Below are 18,148 nucleotides of genomic sequence, written 5' to 3' on the forward strand. Positions count from 1 at the left end.
GAACCTGGCGAATTGGTCTGTACGAAGTGATTTGGCTTTTTTTAACATTTGGCATTTTTTAACAAATGTGTAAAATTTGCTTTTCTTCTGGCTGTTTCTCTGCTCCGGATTGCTGTATGGAAACATGGGTGGTGGCAAATGAGAGCCAGTTTATCGTATATCTACATTGACCAGAAGAAATTGTGCATTTAATTTAATTCTCCCTGCCACGTCGGTATACCTAGTGGTGGGTGCTTTTCTGTTTTGCGTAAAATGTGTAAAATAAGCCCCTGAATGGACGAGGAGGGCAGTGAATTGCTTCCGCAGGGCCTTTGGACGACGTCAGGCCGTCTTGCCATCACTAAAGACAGCAATGAAGAACAGTAGGTCACGGAATGCACTCTGTGAGAACGAAAACATGGCTGCGATGTTATGCTACCTATCCAATTCTACCGTATCATTATGACACAGCCACTAGTTACAAATACAAAAACACGGCTTTGCGGCAGCATACAATGCAGTTGACAGATTAGGTTTCATCCACTAGCATTCCTTTAAGTGATATCTACCAATTTCAACATTGATGACCGAATATCCCAATTTGTGATGCCATTTTACAAACTTGTTAAAACATGACACACCAATTATTTGATCCCTGAGAATACTATGAAAGTAGGACATGATTCAAGACATTTTCCAAAGTGGGATCATTCCCATTTTTTGAGACAACAGGCATGAAGAATAGCACTTTCACTTGCGACAATTTATTTGGACGTACCCTGCCTAAAAGTGGTTGAAAAAACTTCATTTTACAACCATGTAAAAAAAGCCAAATCACCTCATAGTAGCTGGCTGATCGCTAGTCATGGTGGTCTGTAGTAGCTGGCTGATCGCTAGTCATGGTGGTCTTTTGTTACATGGTTTACTGTACTTACAGACTTCTTGACCCGTACTGGATTGTGTTTTTTTCTTCAGTCCATAGAAGAGGCTCCATTCCAGACGCATGGACCAGAGATTTCATGACTTTGGGAGATGGGCGTTTCCGGGGAGCGTAAGGTATCCCGACGCCACGCCGCTCGACGTCGGCTTGTTTGGTTTTCCCGTTAGGGCCGGGAGGACCTCGTTCGCTGATTGGATCCATGTCAATGTGCAACGGCCGATTGCCAATGGCTTTCAGGGAGTTATCTTCGAGGCTCGCATTCCTGGTGATGACATCACGATCACAAGGGTGAGTAAGAGGTTGAGTGACATTTTGACCATGTTGTTGTCGCTGTTGTTGTTGTTGTTGTTGTTGTTGTTGTTGTTGTTGTTGTTGTTGTTGTTGTTGTTGTTGTTGTTGTTGTTGTTGTTGTTGTTGTTGTTGTTGTTGTTGTTGTTGTTGTTGCTGTTGTTGTTGATGTTGTTGCTTCAAATCTTTGTTCTCACGATAGCCAGTAGTTGTTGTTGTTGTTGTTGTTATTGTTGTTATTTTTGTTGTTGTCGTTGAGTTTTATTTTGCAAAAATAGAAGTCCCCAGCTCGCTCGCTACACTGCGCGTTAATCGGTCTCCTTTTGCCAAAGTCATTCCCGTTGTCTGTTGCTGTTTCCTGTTTCGAGGAGCGACGTATCCGTTTAGAGGCGCACCCTACTCCGAATGGGGAATGCATGCAATTCGAAATTACAGTGCTGGCGGCTGAAATCCGACCACCTGAGCGGTGGGTTCACAATCTGGCGGTCTCTGATTCGTAGTTTTACCATCCCGGGTTGGGTCTTTGCCATGTGAGCGCACCGCTCAGGTGGTCGGATTTCAGTTGCCAACACTGTAGTAACATGCGTCAAACTGGTTTGAAGTTCGCCACGTCTGACCCGGCCCAAGCAACGTGCACATGCACGCATTTGTGATGTCAATTCCCAGCTGCACAGCAAAAGCATGATGGGTATAGGGCCACGTTTACACGACAAAGATTGGAAATCGTTTTTGTAAAAATTATTGTCAAAAGAATACGCTTTCACATAATATTATTTTGATGGAAGCGTGCACACCAGCACGTTGAAAAACGTTTCAAGAACGTTTCAAAACGAAAACAGCCTTCAAAGTGTTTTGCATCGTTCCCGTTTCGTTCTCGTGTAGACGGCAAAAATGTTTTACTTCTATCAGTCTCGTACTCAAAACATGCCGCCGCCAGGCCCACGTAATGCACGTGACCATTGCACCCCAAAAAAACCCGTTGCAGTGTACACGCTTAATGTTTTTGTGTAAACAGCAAAAACGTTTCGAAAACAATTGAAAAACGATTTTCAATCGTTGTCGTGTAAAAGAGGCCAAATATGGGGATTCACACGACGCAAAAACTCACGTGTGTGGTACTGTACTCTTTTTACTCGTGTGACCCAAGCGCGCTCAGGTAGAATAAGGACACTTTTCTGGTGCCGCTGTACTTCAAGATCAGCGCTGCAACTCGCCATGGTGATAATGCGGCTGACGTCATGTTACCAAGGAAAACATGGCGTTTGGCCGTGTTCGCCGCACTCGAGCGCTCAGCTTTTTTTCTAAATCTTGTTTTTGAAAAATTCTTTCCAGTCTGTTTTGGCAGCACTTGGAGCTTGGAGGATTGCAGGCGAGTCACATCGCGATCTGTACGAGAATCATTATCATGGCCATTGTCCTGTGACGTTTTGAGCTCGAGTAGCTTTCTCTGGGGAAGGATTCAAAGATTATGACGTTCTTTTTTATCGTGGGCGCATGAAGCTCCCCACTCGCAGCGGGAATGACATCGGACAGAATAAATGTGTTGAGTCGCGATCAGGAGTTCTGCTGACAAAAGTGATTAGCTCGGCGCGACCTGGGGCATGTGAGGACTCCAGTTCTAGTTGGGCAATACCCCACGGGACACATCTAGCTTGAAGTACAGAGTCGATTGAGAAAAATGACCAAGATCGTAAAGAAGGTTTGTCTGTTCCACAAAATGTTTTAGTACTGTAGCCGAGTCCATGCACTGAAAACTGCACTTGCCTTGTTTCTGTACAGCTAGTACAGAGTGCACTTGCAAGACACAACGACACGAGCACAGTCGCGTACAGACTCAGTTGTGACCAGCGCGATCGTGCGTGGGAGTCAAGTGCCCTACTCAAGTGCATGCGTGTACGGGTCGGTTGATCTACAGTACAGCTAGTGTGATGCACTACATTGTACAGTACAGTACAGTCATTTGTGTGTAGGAGACAATGTCGGCTATTTTGAAACAGCAATGACAGCTTCCTCCATAAACGCGGAGCGTGGGGAATGTCTTTGGCGATTGAGAGCTGTTGCATTGGCTAGCTGTACATCCCAGCAAGCGGGAATGTGCTGGATATCAATGCTAAACACCCGTTCTTGGCGGTGGTGAGTCTGAGCAGACCCCGAGGTACGACAGCTTTGTATACTAAATGTGTACAGTGCGTATGGTAAAACAAATCGACACTGGTTTCCAGCGAAATGTTGTTATCTATGTACAATATCCACCAATATCCTTTATTTAGGGCCCAAAGGCTACCCAATCCACCGGGATTTGTGGCCTTACTATTTTTCGTTTTCTCCGCGTTTTGGGTTGAAATCTGAACATAAAAAGTAGCACTGATGACGTCATTCGGCTCCTATTTGAAATTTGATATCGGAAATCGATGAAAACTAACCCAATGTATCGACACAGAAAATTTGGTTGAAAAATATTGATGGATGCCAAAGTTATTACCAATACAAGTTTTGTACACACATGATCACCTTATTATACCTGAGCGTGAAAAATCTTGATAAACTTTCTCGGGGGTCCGAGGCCCATGTCTGTCCTTTGTGCGCGTGTAAAACAGCGAACGGACTTGAGTATGGCATTCATATTACATGAGTACACAAACGCATGTGAGATTTGCACGGGTCTGCTGACTCTGCTCTCCGTGTGAATCCGATGGGCAGCTTGTCCACTTTCACACAAGCGTGTTTCGTTCATTTTCACGTCGTGTGAATGCCCTATAAGGGCGCGCTCACACTGCGACCATGAGCACTCGTCCATGCGTCAGCAACACGCAGAAACGTGGCAGTGGTGCTCACACTACAAATAGGCCTCGTACACGTCTAGACGTGAAGTTGTCACACAAACTTTACGAATTGTAGTTCGTATCCAAAAGAGTTCGTGAGTTGCCTAGTAAAGTTGTAGCCCGTTTTGGATTAATTTTTCGCATATTGCATGTTGCATGTTGGAGGAAGTGCCTCGTGGCTCGTTTCTTGAAGTCGACGAAAATAATTCATTCAATCATGCAGGTTTGGACTCTGGAGGGGCTGATGTCCAAGCGCTTTCGCTTTCCTGTTCTCGTGGTCAGAGCCAGTACCACTGCAGTGGAAATTCCGCTAGTGGTTTCTTTTGTCTGTTGCCGAGATCAAATTTGTATTTTCCCATGATACATGTCTGTAACTGAAATGTCTTGAGGTATGCTATTCCATCATCTCAGAAAAGTAGAGAATGATGATTTCCCAAACCGAAAAGCCAGACCAAGCTGCCATCGTATTGAACAAGTACACTGTAGAAATTGGTCACTGACCCGATATACTGACAACGAAGCAACTACAAACAAAAATGACACCGTCCAAAAAGGGCCAAGAATGCATACATGTACATGTATTGCGATGCATGCGTGCAGGACCGCAACTACAAACTGTGCAAGTGTCGAGGATGACATCGACAACTGCCGAGTTTCATGAATCAACACACCGGAATTTGAGAAACTGAACATACTTCTGGCCAGGTTGTACACAAACACGGTTCACGTCTACGATAATATTGTGTTGTTGCTGGCAAGTCGTGGCACTCTCCACCCTCTGGATCACACAGTCACGATTTGAAACGTGGCAGCGTTTAGGTCAAGTGCATGCCGTTGACATGCAACTGTTACTGGGCCACGTGGCCGCATGGACGCTGATTTTGGGGTCAGTTTGAGCGCACACTAAGACGCCCAAGGTAGCATGTGCATTACATAATGTTGCAGAATATCAAGTTTGTTATGAAAACGTTCTCAATGATCGCGTCAAATGCTCAAATGGTGAGGCAAGGAAACATTTGGCATCAACACTGATATCCATAAACCTCCCAAGTTGGAAGGCCGTTGGTTAGCGCTATACTGAGTAGTGATCAAGGTCTCTTCCTTGCCGTGATATGTCTCAGTGTTCCTTGTCAGTCTGATACCACCTTGTGCACGTCTGACCGTTCAAACTCTGGTTTAGTTGGTGGACTCTAACGCATAACTTGTGCCCCACCGTTTTCCTCGTTTCCATAATCACAATATGGCTGTTTTAGAATCGGTACTTCAAATCTAGGCCCGAGCATTATACTCCGGATACACCTTCAATTTCCATAACGTTCGTTAACAGATCTGAGCGCATTATCCTCTGATAAATACCTACCTCGTTTACTGGGAGCACCTTCTTACGACAGTATCATGGCGCTTCCATTGACTGTTGATAAGCTAGCGAATTCACGGGAAGACGCCATGGGCAGAGGTTGGACAATACGCACACATTAATAGCAAATGTCTTCCAGTGACTTCCCTTGTATACTCAGGGGCCGAACCAAGGCCATACCCCTTACGGTTAAGATGGTCGTCAAGACCGTGGCTCTACCAACCCGTAATGGTTGTAGTCAGGAACACTGGTTTAAATACAGTGCGTTCGCCGCATTAAATGTGCTGTCAAACAAAATACCATAGCAGCATATTTTCGGGGGAGGTCTGTCTGTCTGCCCTATTATTTGTTTCATTCTTTCTTTTTTAACACACAAACACGAGTTGCTATGTCTAACGTAGCTGATTAGCTATCATCTCTTCCGCGATTGCCAGGAGTATGACTTTGTCTGCCTGTCTGTCTGTCTGTGTTTCTGCTTTCACGATGTGTTTCTCTGTAGTCCGTCATCAAAGCAAGGCATAACAACGGAAAACCAGAAGTGGCGAAAAGTATCACCAACGAAGTGCAAATCTTAATGAGGCTCTGCCATCCGAACATCGTGATGTTCTACGGTGCAATGCAGTACAAGGGCGGAGCAGCACTCTTTTTCGAAAGGCTGTGCAACTGTAAGTACGTTTGGAGTGAAAATACAGGTTTGGCCTGCTCCGAGAGCTTCAATGACTAGAGCATTGCTTATGACAAGCCAGGGCCTGGGTTCTAGTACTAGTGGAGTCGCCATTTTTTCGCTTATCAGGTGGTTCACGTCGCCGACTCGTCTTTCGAACTTGAAGTCCTCCCAATTCTTTCAAAGTGTAATGTGATATATCCAACAGGCACGTTCACGTTTCACAGGCAGTGATTCACGAGTAACATGATAGATAGTGCAATGTACACACACACACCATCACCATCACAACCACCACCACCACCACCACCACCACCACCACCAAGACCTACTCCAGAACGCACTGGCAGTTGACAACCGACCAGGAGAACGAAAGATAAGGAAGACGTGCGCGACCATAATCGCGGGGAATTGCACCCACATCCTCTCGACTGGAAATTGACCGCACACACATCTGCACCAGATTGATGCAAGCACGTGCACGCACACACACACACGCACACATACGCACCCACGCAAGCACATGCAAACACACACACACGCACGCACACACATTCACATGCACCCATGCACATACAACAATCCCGACCCCGCGCCCTCCACACACGCACACAACAATAAACAAGAGCTGCAGGTCAAGAAGTCAATTCCCTCGGAGAGCATGTGCATTTTGAAAATCATTGCTGATTGCAATATTGTGCACGTGTACTTCAAGGTAGCTTTTCATTGTTATTCCTGGTAAAAAAAGACAAGCAAAAACCTTTAGTTTTTGATTTAAGTTAGCACTAACATGATTACATTGTGTATGGGGTGGAAAGGCTAAGAAAAGGGAATGAAACACGGAACTGAACTGTGAAAGCTACCGAAAGAGTGCGAGTGTATTGACAGTTTTCTTCTCTCTCCCCCCCCCCCCTCTCTCTCTCTCTCTCTCTCTCTGTGTTTCTCTCTCTCTTTCCCTCTCACCTTCTCTCTCTCTCTCTCTATATATATATATATATCTGTATCGCTCTCTCTCTCTCCGTATCTCTCTCTCTCTCTCTCTCTCTCTCTCTCTCTTTCCGTATCGCTCTCTCTCTCTCGCTCGCTCTCTCTCTCTCTCTCTCGCTCTCTCTCTCTCTCGCTCGCTCTCTCTCTCTCTCTCTCGCTCTCTCTCTCTCGCTCGCTCTCTCTCTCTCGCGCTCGCTCTCTTTACTGCAATATGCTGTCGAGTTAGTTTTAATATGTTGCGTTGACTCTGCACAGGGACTTTGACGGTCATTAAAGAAAATTCGCCGGGTCGAGTGATTCCTGAATACGCGCTGCGCCCCATAGCGGCACAGGTGCTCCGAGCTCTGGCATACCTCGAAGAGTCCAAAGTAGTTCACAATAACTTAAATGGCAGCAACATTCTTGTACAGGAATCTGGAGTTGTCAAGTTAATTGGTGAGTTCTAGAAGTGAACGTGTTGGTGGGGCAGGTGGTGCAGATGGGGAAGAGGAGGGGGAGGGGTAACTGCTGCTGCACGGATGGCAGCAAGGTGGCGAAGGCAGTGGTTGAGCAGTGGTGGCGTCAGTTTTTGAGAATTTGCTATGTCAGTTCGCTGAGCAGTGGTGACGTCAGTGGACGAGCAGTGTTTGCCACCGTGACGTCACGCCGGAGGAATTGGCAGCAGTGCCCAGTGACTGTAAGAGAACAGGTTTTTTTGGTTTTTTTTGTTTTTTTTACAAAGACCACTTAAATGCCAAACATGAGATGTAGCAAGGGAGAACACACACAAGCTGAATCGTGGCAGTAGTGGTGAGGTTTAGGGAGCTCCACCGACCTAGGGTCTCGACTTCATGGCCACCTAGACGCACCGCAGGTGCTTCGGAAATGGCGGTAGCAGCAGCTTTAGGGGAAGGGGGAATGCCAGCCTTGGTGATGATGAGGATTAACTTCAAACTCATCCGTGCCCGTCAAGAAAAGCCACAGGTTTCTTTTGTTCTGCTGCACATGTCCTCTTGTTCCATAAGCTGCTTCCAAATGGGACCTACTAGGTTCACAGATTTGCAAATGAAGTAGGCTAAAATGTATTGTTACTCTTGAGTGTGAGGGCTATTCGGCCAATCAGCAGGCAGCCTACTAACGATGATTCACTCTGTTGTTTCAGGCTTTGGAATGGCATGGGACCTCTCTGGCAGCGAGGCGTTCTATTTAGGAGTAGGATCCTATGGAGAAACTCGCCACCATATCAATCCACCGGAGCTGCAGGACGACGCTCGCGTACGCGTGACCTGCGTAGTTGACACTTGGCACCTGTGAGTCCCACTTGGTCACTCATTTCCAGTCCAAACTGCATTAAATTAAAACAGAATTTTTTCTCGTGTACGGACAATCCATTCAAACTTAAACCATTAGGCTTCTTACATGATTTAAATTGAGCCTCCAAATGTGAAAGGAGGCTGGGGTAGTTTCGCGGACTCGTGAGAAAAACTGAATTTGAAAGTTGAGTTTTCCATGTAAAGCAGTGTAATAGCCGTTTCACACAAGCGTCTTTCTGTGACGTCGTTTTCAGCCAAAACGTCGACTTGCTGCACAAGTCGATTCACACACACATCGAACACATCGTTTTGCCAACAATCAGCAACATTTTTAGCAGTCCATGGGCAAAAAAATAACGGCATGCGAGTAGATTCAAAATAAAAAATCTTGGGCAGTTCTGTAATTTCCACACGATGTACCAGCCAGCCTCGAGGAAGACCAAACAGTTCTCAGTTTTAGTTTTGTGGTCATCATTATTTGGCTTTTTGTAGGTGAAGAATATTACGCCCTGCGATGGAAGCACGCGTGCTTCGGCTCTTCCTTTTGCTTTTGCGGCGCGTATTGTCATACCTTGTCATTGAAAACGTAAATCTGGCACCAAATCCGCAACAGGCAAGCCTCGGCCTCATTATCAAACGTTTCCGTCATGGTGAAGGTGAAGGTACGAACAAAGGCACCGGTATGAAAAGAAAAGAAAGGAACCTCAATGTCAAAGTCTAAGAGAACGGAACGGAAGAAGAAATTTCTTTTGACAGATGCAGCTAGCAGGTTGCATGCTCACTTTGAATTTCCCCGCCAAGATCTCTGCGCATGCGGATAGGCCAGACAAGAGTTCAAGACGACAAAAAAGACGAAGACGTGGCCGAAAACTCTGCCCATAGGGTCGCGTCTGCGTTTTGAAGTCTTCAGCTCACGTTTTGGGGATTCCCCGGGATCGCCTAGGCAACGAAGACGAAGACGCGAATAAAGACGTGAGTGTGAACCTATTAGTGCATTTATGCAAACACACATCATATCCGCCGGATGAGTATGTGTGGCTCATGCACCATGGGGACCCACGAATACAGCATATGTTACCTCAGCAATACAAGCAAGCAGCGAACAAGCAAGCAAACATAAATGAGAGCCCATACAGCGAAAACAAAGCGAAGAGAGATGAGGACTTAGGCAACGAAAATAGACACACATAACGCAGTGATTACTCAAGACGTTCGACTTAGATTTCGTTCACGGTTATACTTGTTCACAGCAATGTTGTCATAAAAATATTGACTCAAACGTAGCTCAAAAGTGATATAATTGGATCTTGATACTCAATTTGGTTTGAAGATTGCCCTGGTGCAGTAATGTTATCGCTTTACGGTGGTATACTTTAATGCTCAGCAACCTACTCAGATTGGAATTGAAATGTTTGGGACTTCAGCCAAATTTATTGTAGAAGAAGCTGATTGCAGCTAGCATTGGAACTCGTAGCACCGAAATTACTTATTGCTTTTCGTATACCCTGCTTACCGATCATCAAACAGTCAAGTGTCGCTTAATGGGTGGGTAATGCAAATTACAGCGCATGGTGCACGGAACCAGAGCTACAGCAACAACAATGAATGCTTGACCCATAAACGCAAAAAGCATGAGAACAAGTGAAACTGCGAGGAAAACTATCAAGGGGTACTTTTTTGCAAATGCATTGTGTCTTAGCCGACCACAATCTACATGTATATGTTGAGAACTCTTGCGTGGGGTAGTGCCTTTGCTGTTTGCGTTATGCAGAGCTCACTGACTTGTCAGTTTGAGCACTCTGGCAAGGTACGTTCGGGCCTGATTGGAAATTTTTATTTCCATTGCTATCAGGTTCGGCCTCATTTCCTCTGTGCTGCGCTGATGAGTTCAAAAAGAACGAAACAGCATGCTGTCCGCAGATTCAGTACATGTATTATGTATGTGTGTACTGAATGATCACGGATTTAAGTTGTGCGCTGTATGGCTGTATCAGTCACAGTCAACGGTTTCTGCTACCCCCCCCCCCCCCTCCACACACACACACACACACACACACACACACACACACACACACACACACGCACGCAAACACGCACGTACACACACATGCACACACACATACACACACACACGCGCACACACAGACACACACATACGAACACACACACATAATAATATATGTAATCTACAATGTGTGTGTACACAGGGGAGTGTTGCTATTCATGCTCGCTACTGGTAGCCAACCAATCACATCGAATAACGCATCCAGGCCCGGCTCTCCCCACGCCGGAGAAACCCACCGAGATTACTTGCGAGCAGTAGAGGATGGGAGTGCACTACTTTGGAATGAGGCATACATGGACCTGTCGTTCGGTGAGTGAGAGGGCTGCTTGTTAACAATTTGTCATATTTGCCCTTTGGGCAATTCCATAATCCTTTGCGGTAGGTCGTTAGCAGGTTTGGCTCTCGAACCACGTGGTTGGCAAATCTTTAAAGCTTAACTTCTAATCCATCTGCAAGCAGAATCTGATGTCACATACACTAAAACCCGCCAAGGCGACCGCTCTAGTTGGGCGATCACCTGCCAGCCAGATGACCGCTGCGACCAGAACTAAGGAATGATATTGTATTTGTTGAGAACGAACAGGACGACGGCATATTCTCCAGCGATGGACAACGGGAGCAGGTAAGGTGGGAACGACATTTATTAGCGAAGACGAAGAGACTCAGACAAGGACGAACGGAACGACTACATTTTCGTCGTATTGTTTGAATAAACTCGTTCTACTGTTATAATTATATAATATATATAATACTGTGCCGGCACCTGAAATCCGATCCCCTAGCAGTGCGTTCACTTTCTAGCGGTCTCTGGTGGTAAAATTCGTAATTTTACAACCCCTGTCGGGTCTTAGCGATGTGACCGCACAGCTCAGGGGTTGGATTTCAGTTGCCAGAACTGTGTAATGGTGCGGCGCCGAAGAGTCCACAAAGGGTGAAACAGTTCTGTCCGCAGATTGAGCATAATATCCGGTCACTAGTCTGACTGCGACTGTATTTTCTGCAACTTTATCGCTTACAGAACTCCAAGATTTTATCACTGCTGCTTTAGTGCTTGACTACAAAAGGCGATCGACTGTTGACCTTATGCTGAAGGACGAATGGTTCACCAAAACTCCTGGATACGAGTACACTAACTGGGTATTTAACAAGAAGCCAGAGAATTGTGAACCAAACGATGCCTCACTGCTACAAGCGAGTCACATCACCGACCTTCCTCGGGACGTGATCAGGAACATCGTGCTCACGTACGTATTCATTATGCAGATTGCTTGAAAGTATTGACTTGTCTGTAGCATGGTCGACTGTTCATTGACGACTGACTAGATAAGGCTTTTGACATCCCTGCAAAGCCACAACCAGTGATGGGATTCCTGGGTGTCTGCTCCGTGCTTGCGCTGACCTGTTGGCTCCATCGCTTTCAGTGCTCTTCAGCTCATCGCTGAGGCATGGTGAAGTCCCTCTGGCTTTCAAACATGCTGTAATAAGCCCTCTCTTCAAAGCTGGTGATCCATCGGTAGCTGCAAATTATCGTCCTGTGTCGCTCCTGCCAATCGTATCCAAACTTCTCGAGAAGATAGTCCAGAAGCAACTTGTTGTACATCTGGAGCGATAATGTGCCATACCACCGACGCAGTTTGCCTTTCGCCGTGAGCACTCCACAGAGGACGCCCTAGTTGTAGCAACAGATGCTATCTTAAAGGCCCGGGACGACAAGCTGACCACAGGCGTCTGCCTACTCGACATGTCAAAAGCCTTTGACAAGGTCAATCACAGCCAACTGCTCCGGGACCTATTCGATCTCGGCCTGGACAATGCCTCGCTTCGCTGGTTCTGCAGCTACTTAAGCGATCGAACCCAGCAAGTGCGCATTGGCCCCACCTTCAGTATTGCTGCTAACTGCTCAGCTGGTGTACCTCAGGGCTCGGTCCTAGGACCGGTTCTGTTAGCATGTACACCCGTGATGTCCCTGCCATAGCCCATCCTGCTCCATCTCTGCAATTTTCCGATGACATTGCCGTGCACTGCCACAGGAAATCAGTGCTAGCCACATCAGCCTGCCTATCAGGGGCCGTCACCAACGTCGCTTGACTGGCTCAAACATCGACATCTGCTTCTATAGGACAAGAAAAGCCAGGTCTTGTCAATCGTACCAGAACGCAATGCGGGTCAGCATGTTGGTGTCAGCTGCAACCAGACAGAGCTTTCCCTGAGCCCAACAGCAAGGTATCTCGGCGTGACCCTTGATGCCGCTGTGAAGTGGGACCCCCATGTTGACGCGAAGGCGAAGAACGTTGTGCAGAAGATTGGAGCACTGTGGCGATGTCTGAGCCTCAGTAGTCGCATCCAGTATGTGAGGCCAGCCATTATGCCTGACCTAGTATACGGGTCTAACGCCATCTCTTCCTCCCTCAAGGTTTCGCATCTTGATCGCCTTCAGGTCCTGCAGAACCGAGCGGCGAGAGCTGTATACGGTTTGCCGCCTCACACCTCGACCGAGCCTCTGCTCGAACGGATGTCCCTGTACAGAGTTCACGAGTGCTACGCCCAGAAGCAGCTCGTTCTGGTGTGGCGCTGTGTCATTGGAAACGCCAGCAGAGTCCTCCAGGACCGATTCTCACCATCAGCTGGTAGCACCACCCGGCACCAGGTTTCCAGGGGCCTCACTGTCCCCTCGGCACAGTCAGAAGCCGCCAGATCTCACCTGGCCTTTCAGGCAGCCTTGGCCTGGAACACAGTCCCAAGGAGTGTAAGGGAGATCAAGCCTGCCCAGCAATTTAAGCTTGCTTCCATCCCCTACACCTTCCAATGAATGCTCTGTCTGACTTTTCCCGTCCACACACCACGTCATGTACTCTTCTCTGCGTGCTTGTGCACCTATGAACTCTTTGTGTGCCCGGTTGAAGCTTCAAAATCGCTCTGTTGACACTGCAAAATCGCTCTGTTGACGCTGAAAATCGCTTATAAGACTAAATTACATAGCAATCTGTTTTTCGCTGCCACCCCAAACCACACGTTGATGCCCTCACCACCCTCCGATGCCCCTAACCTCACTGCTTCCCTTTCTGTGTCTCGCTTTCTCTCTCCCCCTTCCTCTCTCTCTCCCTCTCTCTCTTTCTCTTTCTCTCTCTCTCTCTTTCTTTCTCTCTCTCTCTCTTTCTTTCTCTCTCTTTCTCTCTCTCTTTCTTTCTCTCCGTGTGTGTCTCTCTCTGTGTCTCTCTGTGTCTCTCTGTGTCTCTCTGTCTCTCTGTCTCTATCTTTCTCTCTCTGTCTCTCTCTCTCTCTCTCCCTCTCTCTCTCTCTCTCTCTCTCTCTCTCTCTCTCTCGCTCTCGCTCTCTCTCTCGCCCTCCCTCGCCCTCTCTTTCACTCTTTCTCGCTCTGTCTGTTTGTCTCTCTCTCTTTTTCTCTCTTTCTCGCTCTGTCTCTCTCTCTCTCTGTCTCTCTCTATCTCTCTCTCTCTCTCTCTCTCTCTCTCTCTGTCTGTCTGTCCCTCTCTCTCCGTAACTCTCGCCCCGTAGCCCCCTCCCCGTAGCTCTCGCCCCTTTGAAATTCGCTTCCTTATAATTGGGCACCATTGCCCGTTTGGCCTTGCGAAGTGAAATGAAAATCAACGACAACAACAACATTGCAGATACATAATACTATGAGAGGAGTGTGTGTGGCGGGGGAGAAGGGAGAGGGGGCGAGAGAGGACAACCCCATGTCCTGTTCGCAGTTTCCTGGTTATATCTGTGACTGCGTTGGAGTGAGAGTTTTTGTGGTGCTTCTACGCACACAAGAGCATGCGTTTTGAAGTGTGTGGGTTTTTCTATATCGAAATATGAGCATGTGCGCCAATACCTATGTTCGCTACTACTAATCTGTTTCCCCTGCCTCTTTGTCGTCTCAGCATGCAATAGACAAAAGGTCCAGGAGAAACTGATATTTTTAGAATGATGTATAATTGATTGGAGCTATGGGCACAGATTTGTGTTGGCACTCATTACTTCGACGCACAAAGCCCGTTATGTCAAGGAGTTTCCGAGAAGGTTTTGTTGTGACGACCATAGCAGGTTGAATTCCATGTTTTCGTTGAGGAACAGTATAAAACAAATTATGCATACTAGGGCAGCAATCACCATACAACTCATTCCAGCACCAACGTTATAAGAAATGCAGTGCAGACTTGACTTTGCTACTTTTTCCTCATCCTCATGAACTCTGAAAGAAACGCTTATGGAGCACATTTCTCATGCTAGCTACTTCAGTACAGTCACCTTCGCTAATAAAGACTGCGGATATAACGAAAAGATATAACGACAATTCACGAATAACGACAGAATGTCTATGCCCAGAGCAAAGGTCCATCCAACAGTAAAATATGATGAGACTTCGGGTATAACGACACTTCGCGGATAAGGATACTTTTTTTGATGCCCCGTCAAATGTCGTTATAAGCGAAGTTGACTGTACATGTGTCTGTGCAACAGTGTATTCCCACGGATGCTGGAAATTGAGACGAACTGAGCGCAAACGAACTGTGAAATATTCTCCTCTTTATGTTCCTCTACTGAATCAGTGACTGCAACTTGTAGTCATCGCATGGACACGTTCTTGGAAACTTCTCGACTTGACTAGCGTTGTGTGTCGGAGTAAAACACATGTCGTCATAGATTAATAGAACTATTGCTTCCGCGCCCAGTGCCTATTAATTGCTTATTGTTAGTAACCCGATTGATCCAGGTCAATCAGTATGCCGCGACTATGATATTCATATCAACTAACGACCTAATCACATACTGTTAAGCGATAAACTTTTGCGGCGCTCAAATTTTGCGTTTTGAAGATTTGTGCCGGTTCACGACGAGAAACTTTCTCGATGTAATCTCTTCAATGGGATCTTGTACAGTCAAAAATCAATGCACAGAGCAGTTTGCGGTGATTTATATTCACGACTGTGTGATGGTAGCGAAAATAGCGAAATTTAATCTCTAGCGAAAATTTCTCACCTTACAGTGCTAGTAACCTGTAATACGAAAGGTTCACTGACGATGTGAAGGCACGATCCATTTATACTGATCATGACATGGTCAGATGATAATAACCAACTCATGAACAAGACAATGACAATTTCGCTTTATTTAAGGCCCGCTCAAAACATAGCGTTACTTTGGAGACTTAAAACATATATTGGGAGAATGATAATTATGGCAGTAAAGTTTTTGTAGATGAAAGATGGGTCTTTCCTGCTTCCTTTGAGACCAACATGGTGCAAATCAAAAGTAAAATGAGCAAGTTGCAGCTTGTTAAATCCTGGATGGACAGGCATCGTTTCTTGACTGTACGAATGGATAAGGTTTGACGGTGTCTGTCTGTTTCCTGTTTTTTTTGTTTCCACGCAGTGAACCGGGCTCTTTGGTCACTCTGGTCTACAACACCATAGAGAAAGGACGCATCTTGCAGGAATTCGAGGAAGAGAGACTCGCCAGGAAGCGAAAAGTCAAGGGCGTGGCTCAGCCTGGTCAGGCCCAGCCCGACCAGGACTGGAAAGACAAGCTCGCCCAGCAGGTTCCTAATTTACTCAATGCGCACCCTGCTGCTGTTGGTCCAGCCCCACTTGGGCAGCCGCAGCCAGTCCTGGACTGGGAGGACGTGCTCTCAGCTTACTGCGCAGGGATGTTTGCCAAGGACATTGGAAAGGGTCCGGCAGCCGCATTTGGCCAGGCTCAGACAGCAGCAGCAGCAGCCGGTGTACAGGGTAGAGGACAAAGGGTTCAAGTGGGTGAAACAGTTTTCTGGAGACCGTCAGGAGCCACTTCGCCTTGTTATGAGGTACTAGAGGAAATAGATCGAGAGGCGGTGAGAGCCAAAGAGGCTTTGAGGTATGAAGAGGAGTTGAGAGCCGAAGAGGAGTTGAGAGCCGAAGAGGCCGCCAGGAGAGAGTCAGAATTGGATAAGAGAAGAGGCAGCAGAAAACGAAGCATGTTCGGCCGTAAGCAGAGTTCTGGTCCAGGCGGGAGAAGTATGAGCATGAAGTCCAGCAAGCCAGCGTACGAGTCAATAGACGAACGCCCAGATTTCAATGAAGTGGCAATTCGGATCGGTGACCATGGTCGAGTGACACATGAGCAAGATACATGCTGTCAGGCCATTCCCCTCACGAAACACGAACAGAACCCGGACGAGAAAGAGGATTCCGTTGAACCCGACCCCTTGGAGGAACTGTGACGGAAAAGTAACGGGGACGAGTCGGACACAAATATGGTGCTTTCCAGGGCACATAGAACCAGTGTAACGCTTTTAACCTTCCTTCTCCTGCTCACTTCTAAACCCCCTTCCCCACCTCAGCCACCCGCACTCCCTCGTTATCTCTTGCTCGCTAAACAGAAATATAACGATACATGTACTTAGCTGCGCCTGGAGCTGCTTGAAGCTGAGAATGTGACATTGACAATGGCAGCGGCAATTGTCAAGATCCAGATCTGCCTAGTGTAGTTTGTGAGTGTTTTCTAAAACATAATTATGTCCACATCAAGTCTTGCAATAAACACGTTACAATTTTTATAGTGTTAATAAGATGATGGTGCTCTAGTGGGGAAATGATCTAAACCTACTTGAAAACTTCGAGTTCTTGCTTCAATTCTTGAAGAGCATTAATTTTCTTGTCGACTTACATACATTGTGCACAGAGAGTCGTACACACCCCCTTTCTGCTACGACGTCCGGCTTCTGCAAGAACCCTGCGAACTCCACAAGTCCTTTACTCTTAAAACATTTTTTTTAAGAAAAACCTATTCGTAACAACAGGGCGGATAAGTACCAAGGCCATGCAAAATATGGTACAGGTCTACCTAGTTACTACAGTAAAACGTGATGTAAGCGACCTCTGTGTTTAGCGACCACCTGCTCTTAACGACCGTTTTTCCATGCAGCTACAGCTCTACACAGACACTGTGGGACGTGCCTCGTGACTTGTCTCAGAAGAACCAACTTCATGCCCAAGTCAATATTATTCGTATCGCCTTGTCTTTTCAGCCACACAGATGATGGTGAGGACACTCCCAGCGAGTAGAGGGACAGTGGTACCTGACCATGCTGATGCCGCCGAAGACGCCTGAGAAGCCATGCCGAGATAAGAAATCTCTTCGAGTAAATCACGCGCTAGTGTTCTTCTACAAGAAATTTCTTCCGACAATTACTTTCGACAAAGGGAGCTTTTTCCGAACAAATGTGCCAAATCTTCGAGTGTTTTTTCGGCTTCGCTCCTGTGCGCCAAGTCTTTTGCCGAATTTCGGAATGCAAAACCTCAATGAAACATGGACATCAGCTCATACTAAAAGTCTTTTGAGAAGGGCTTTATTCACGAAGCCAATCGCCTGAAGCGGGAAAGCGGTGGGGCGCATGTTAGTAGGCATTGGCGGATAATGCTCGAAAAGCAGTGAAATTGGCAGAACCATACAAACCTTATGGCGGGCAATTCCTCGAATTGTGCTTCATTTCTTTATCCATATACCAACCATGCATGAAACTTACCAGAAAAAGTACCGAATTCTGCCAATTTTCCTGCCGGCATTATCCGCATATGCGCCGGCATTATCCGCATATTAACGTTAGGCGTTAATATTTTCCTTCGCTCACCATCTGAGTACTGTAAAACCGAAAGGACTAACGACCAAAAAGTCTGACGTTGTAGTAATTTTGTCATGATAACGTGCAGAAAGTTTAACGATGGCTATCTGGCCACCCATCTATATGCGCATCTTTACACAGACATCTT

General features: G+C 46.7%; 1 protein-coding gene across 1 annotated transcript; it reads left to right on the forward strand.

Annotated features, from left to right (window-relative positions):
* Nucleotides 1-7,298: 7,298 nt before the first annotated feature.
* Nucleotides 7,299-16,847, forward strand: LOC135825268 (uncharacterized). The gene is made up of 5 exons (XM_065338009.1): nt 7,299-7,472; nt 8,179-8,326; nt 10,537-10,703; nt 11,413-11,638; nt 15,774-16,847. The coding sequence occupies exons 2-5, from the start codon at nt 8,187-8,189 to the stop codon at nt 16,597-16,599; spliced, it is 1,359 nt and encodes a 452-aa protein (XP_065194081.1). The 5' UTR covers nt 7,299-7,472; nt 8,179-8,186; the 3' UTR covers nt 16,600-16,847.
* Nucleotides 16,848-18,148: the final 1,301 nt, after the last annotated feature.

The sequence above is a fragment of the Sycon ciliatum genome, chromosome 9, assembly GCF_964019385.1.
Source record: "Sycon ciliatum chromosome 9, ocSycCili1.1, whole genome shotgun sequence".
Taxonomy (NCBI): domain Eukaryota; kingdom Metazoa; phylum Porifera; class Calcarea; order Leucosolenida; family Sycettidae; genus Sycon; species Sycon ciliatum.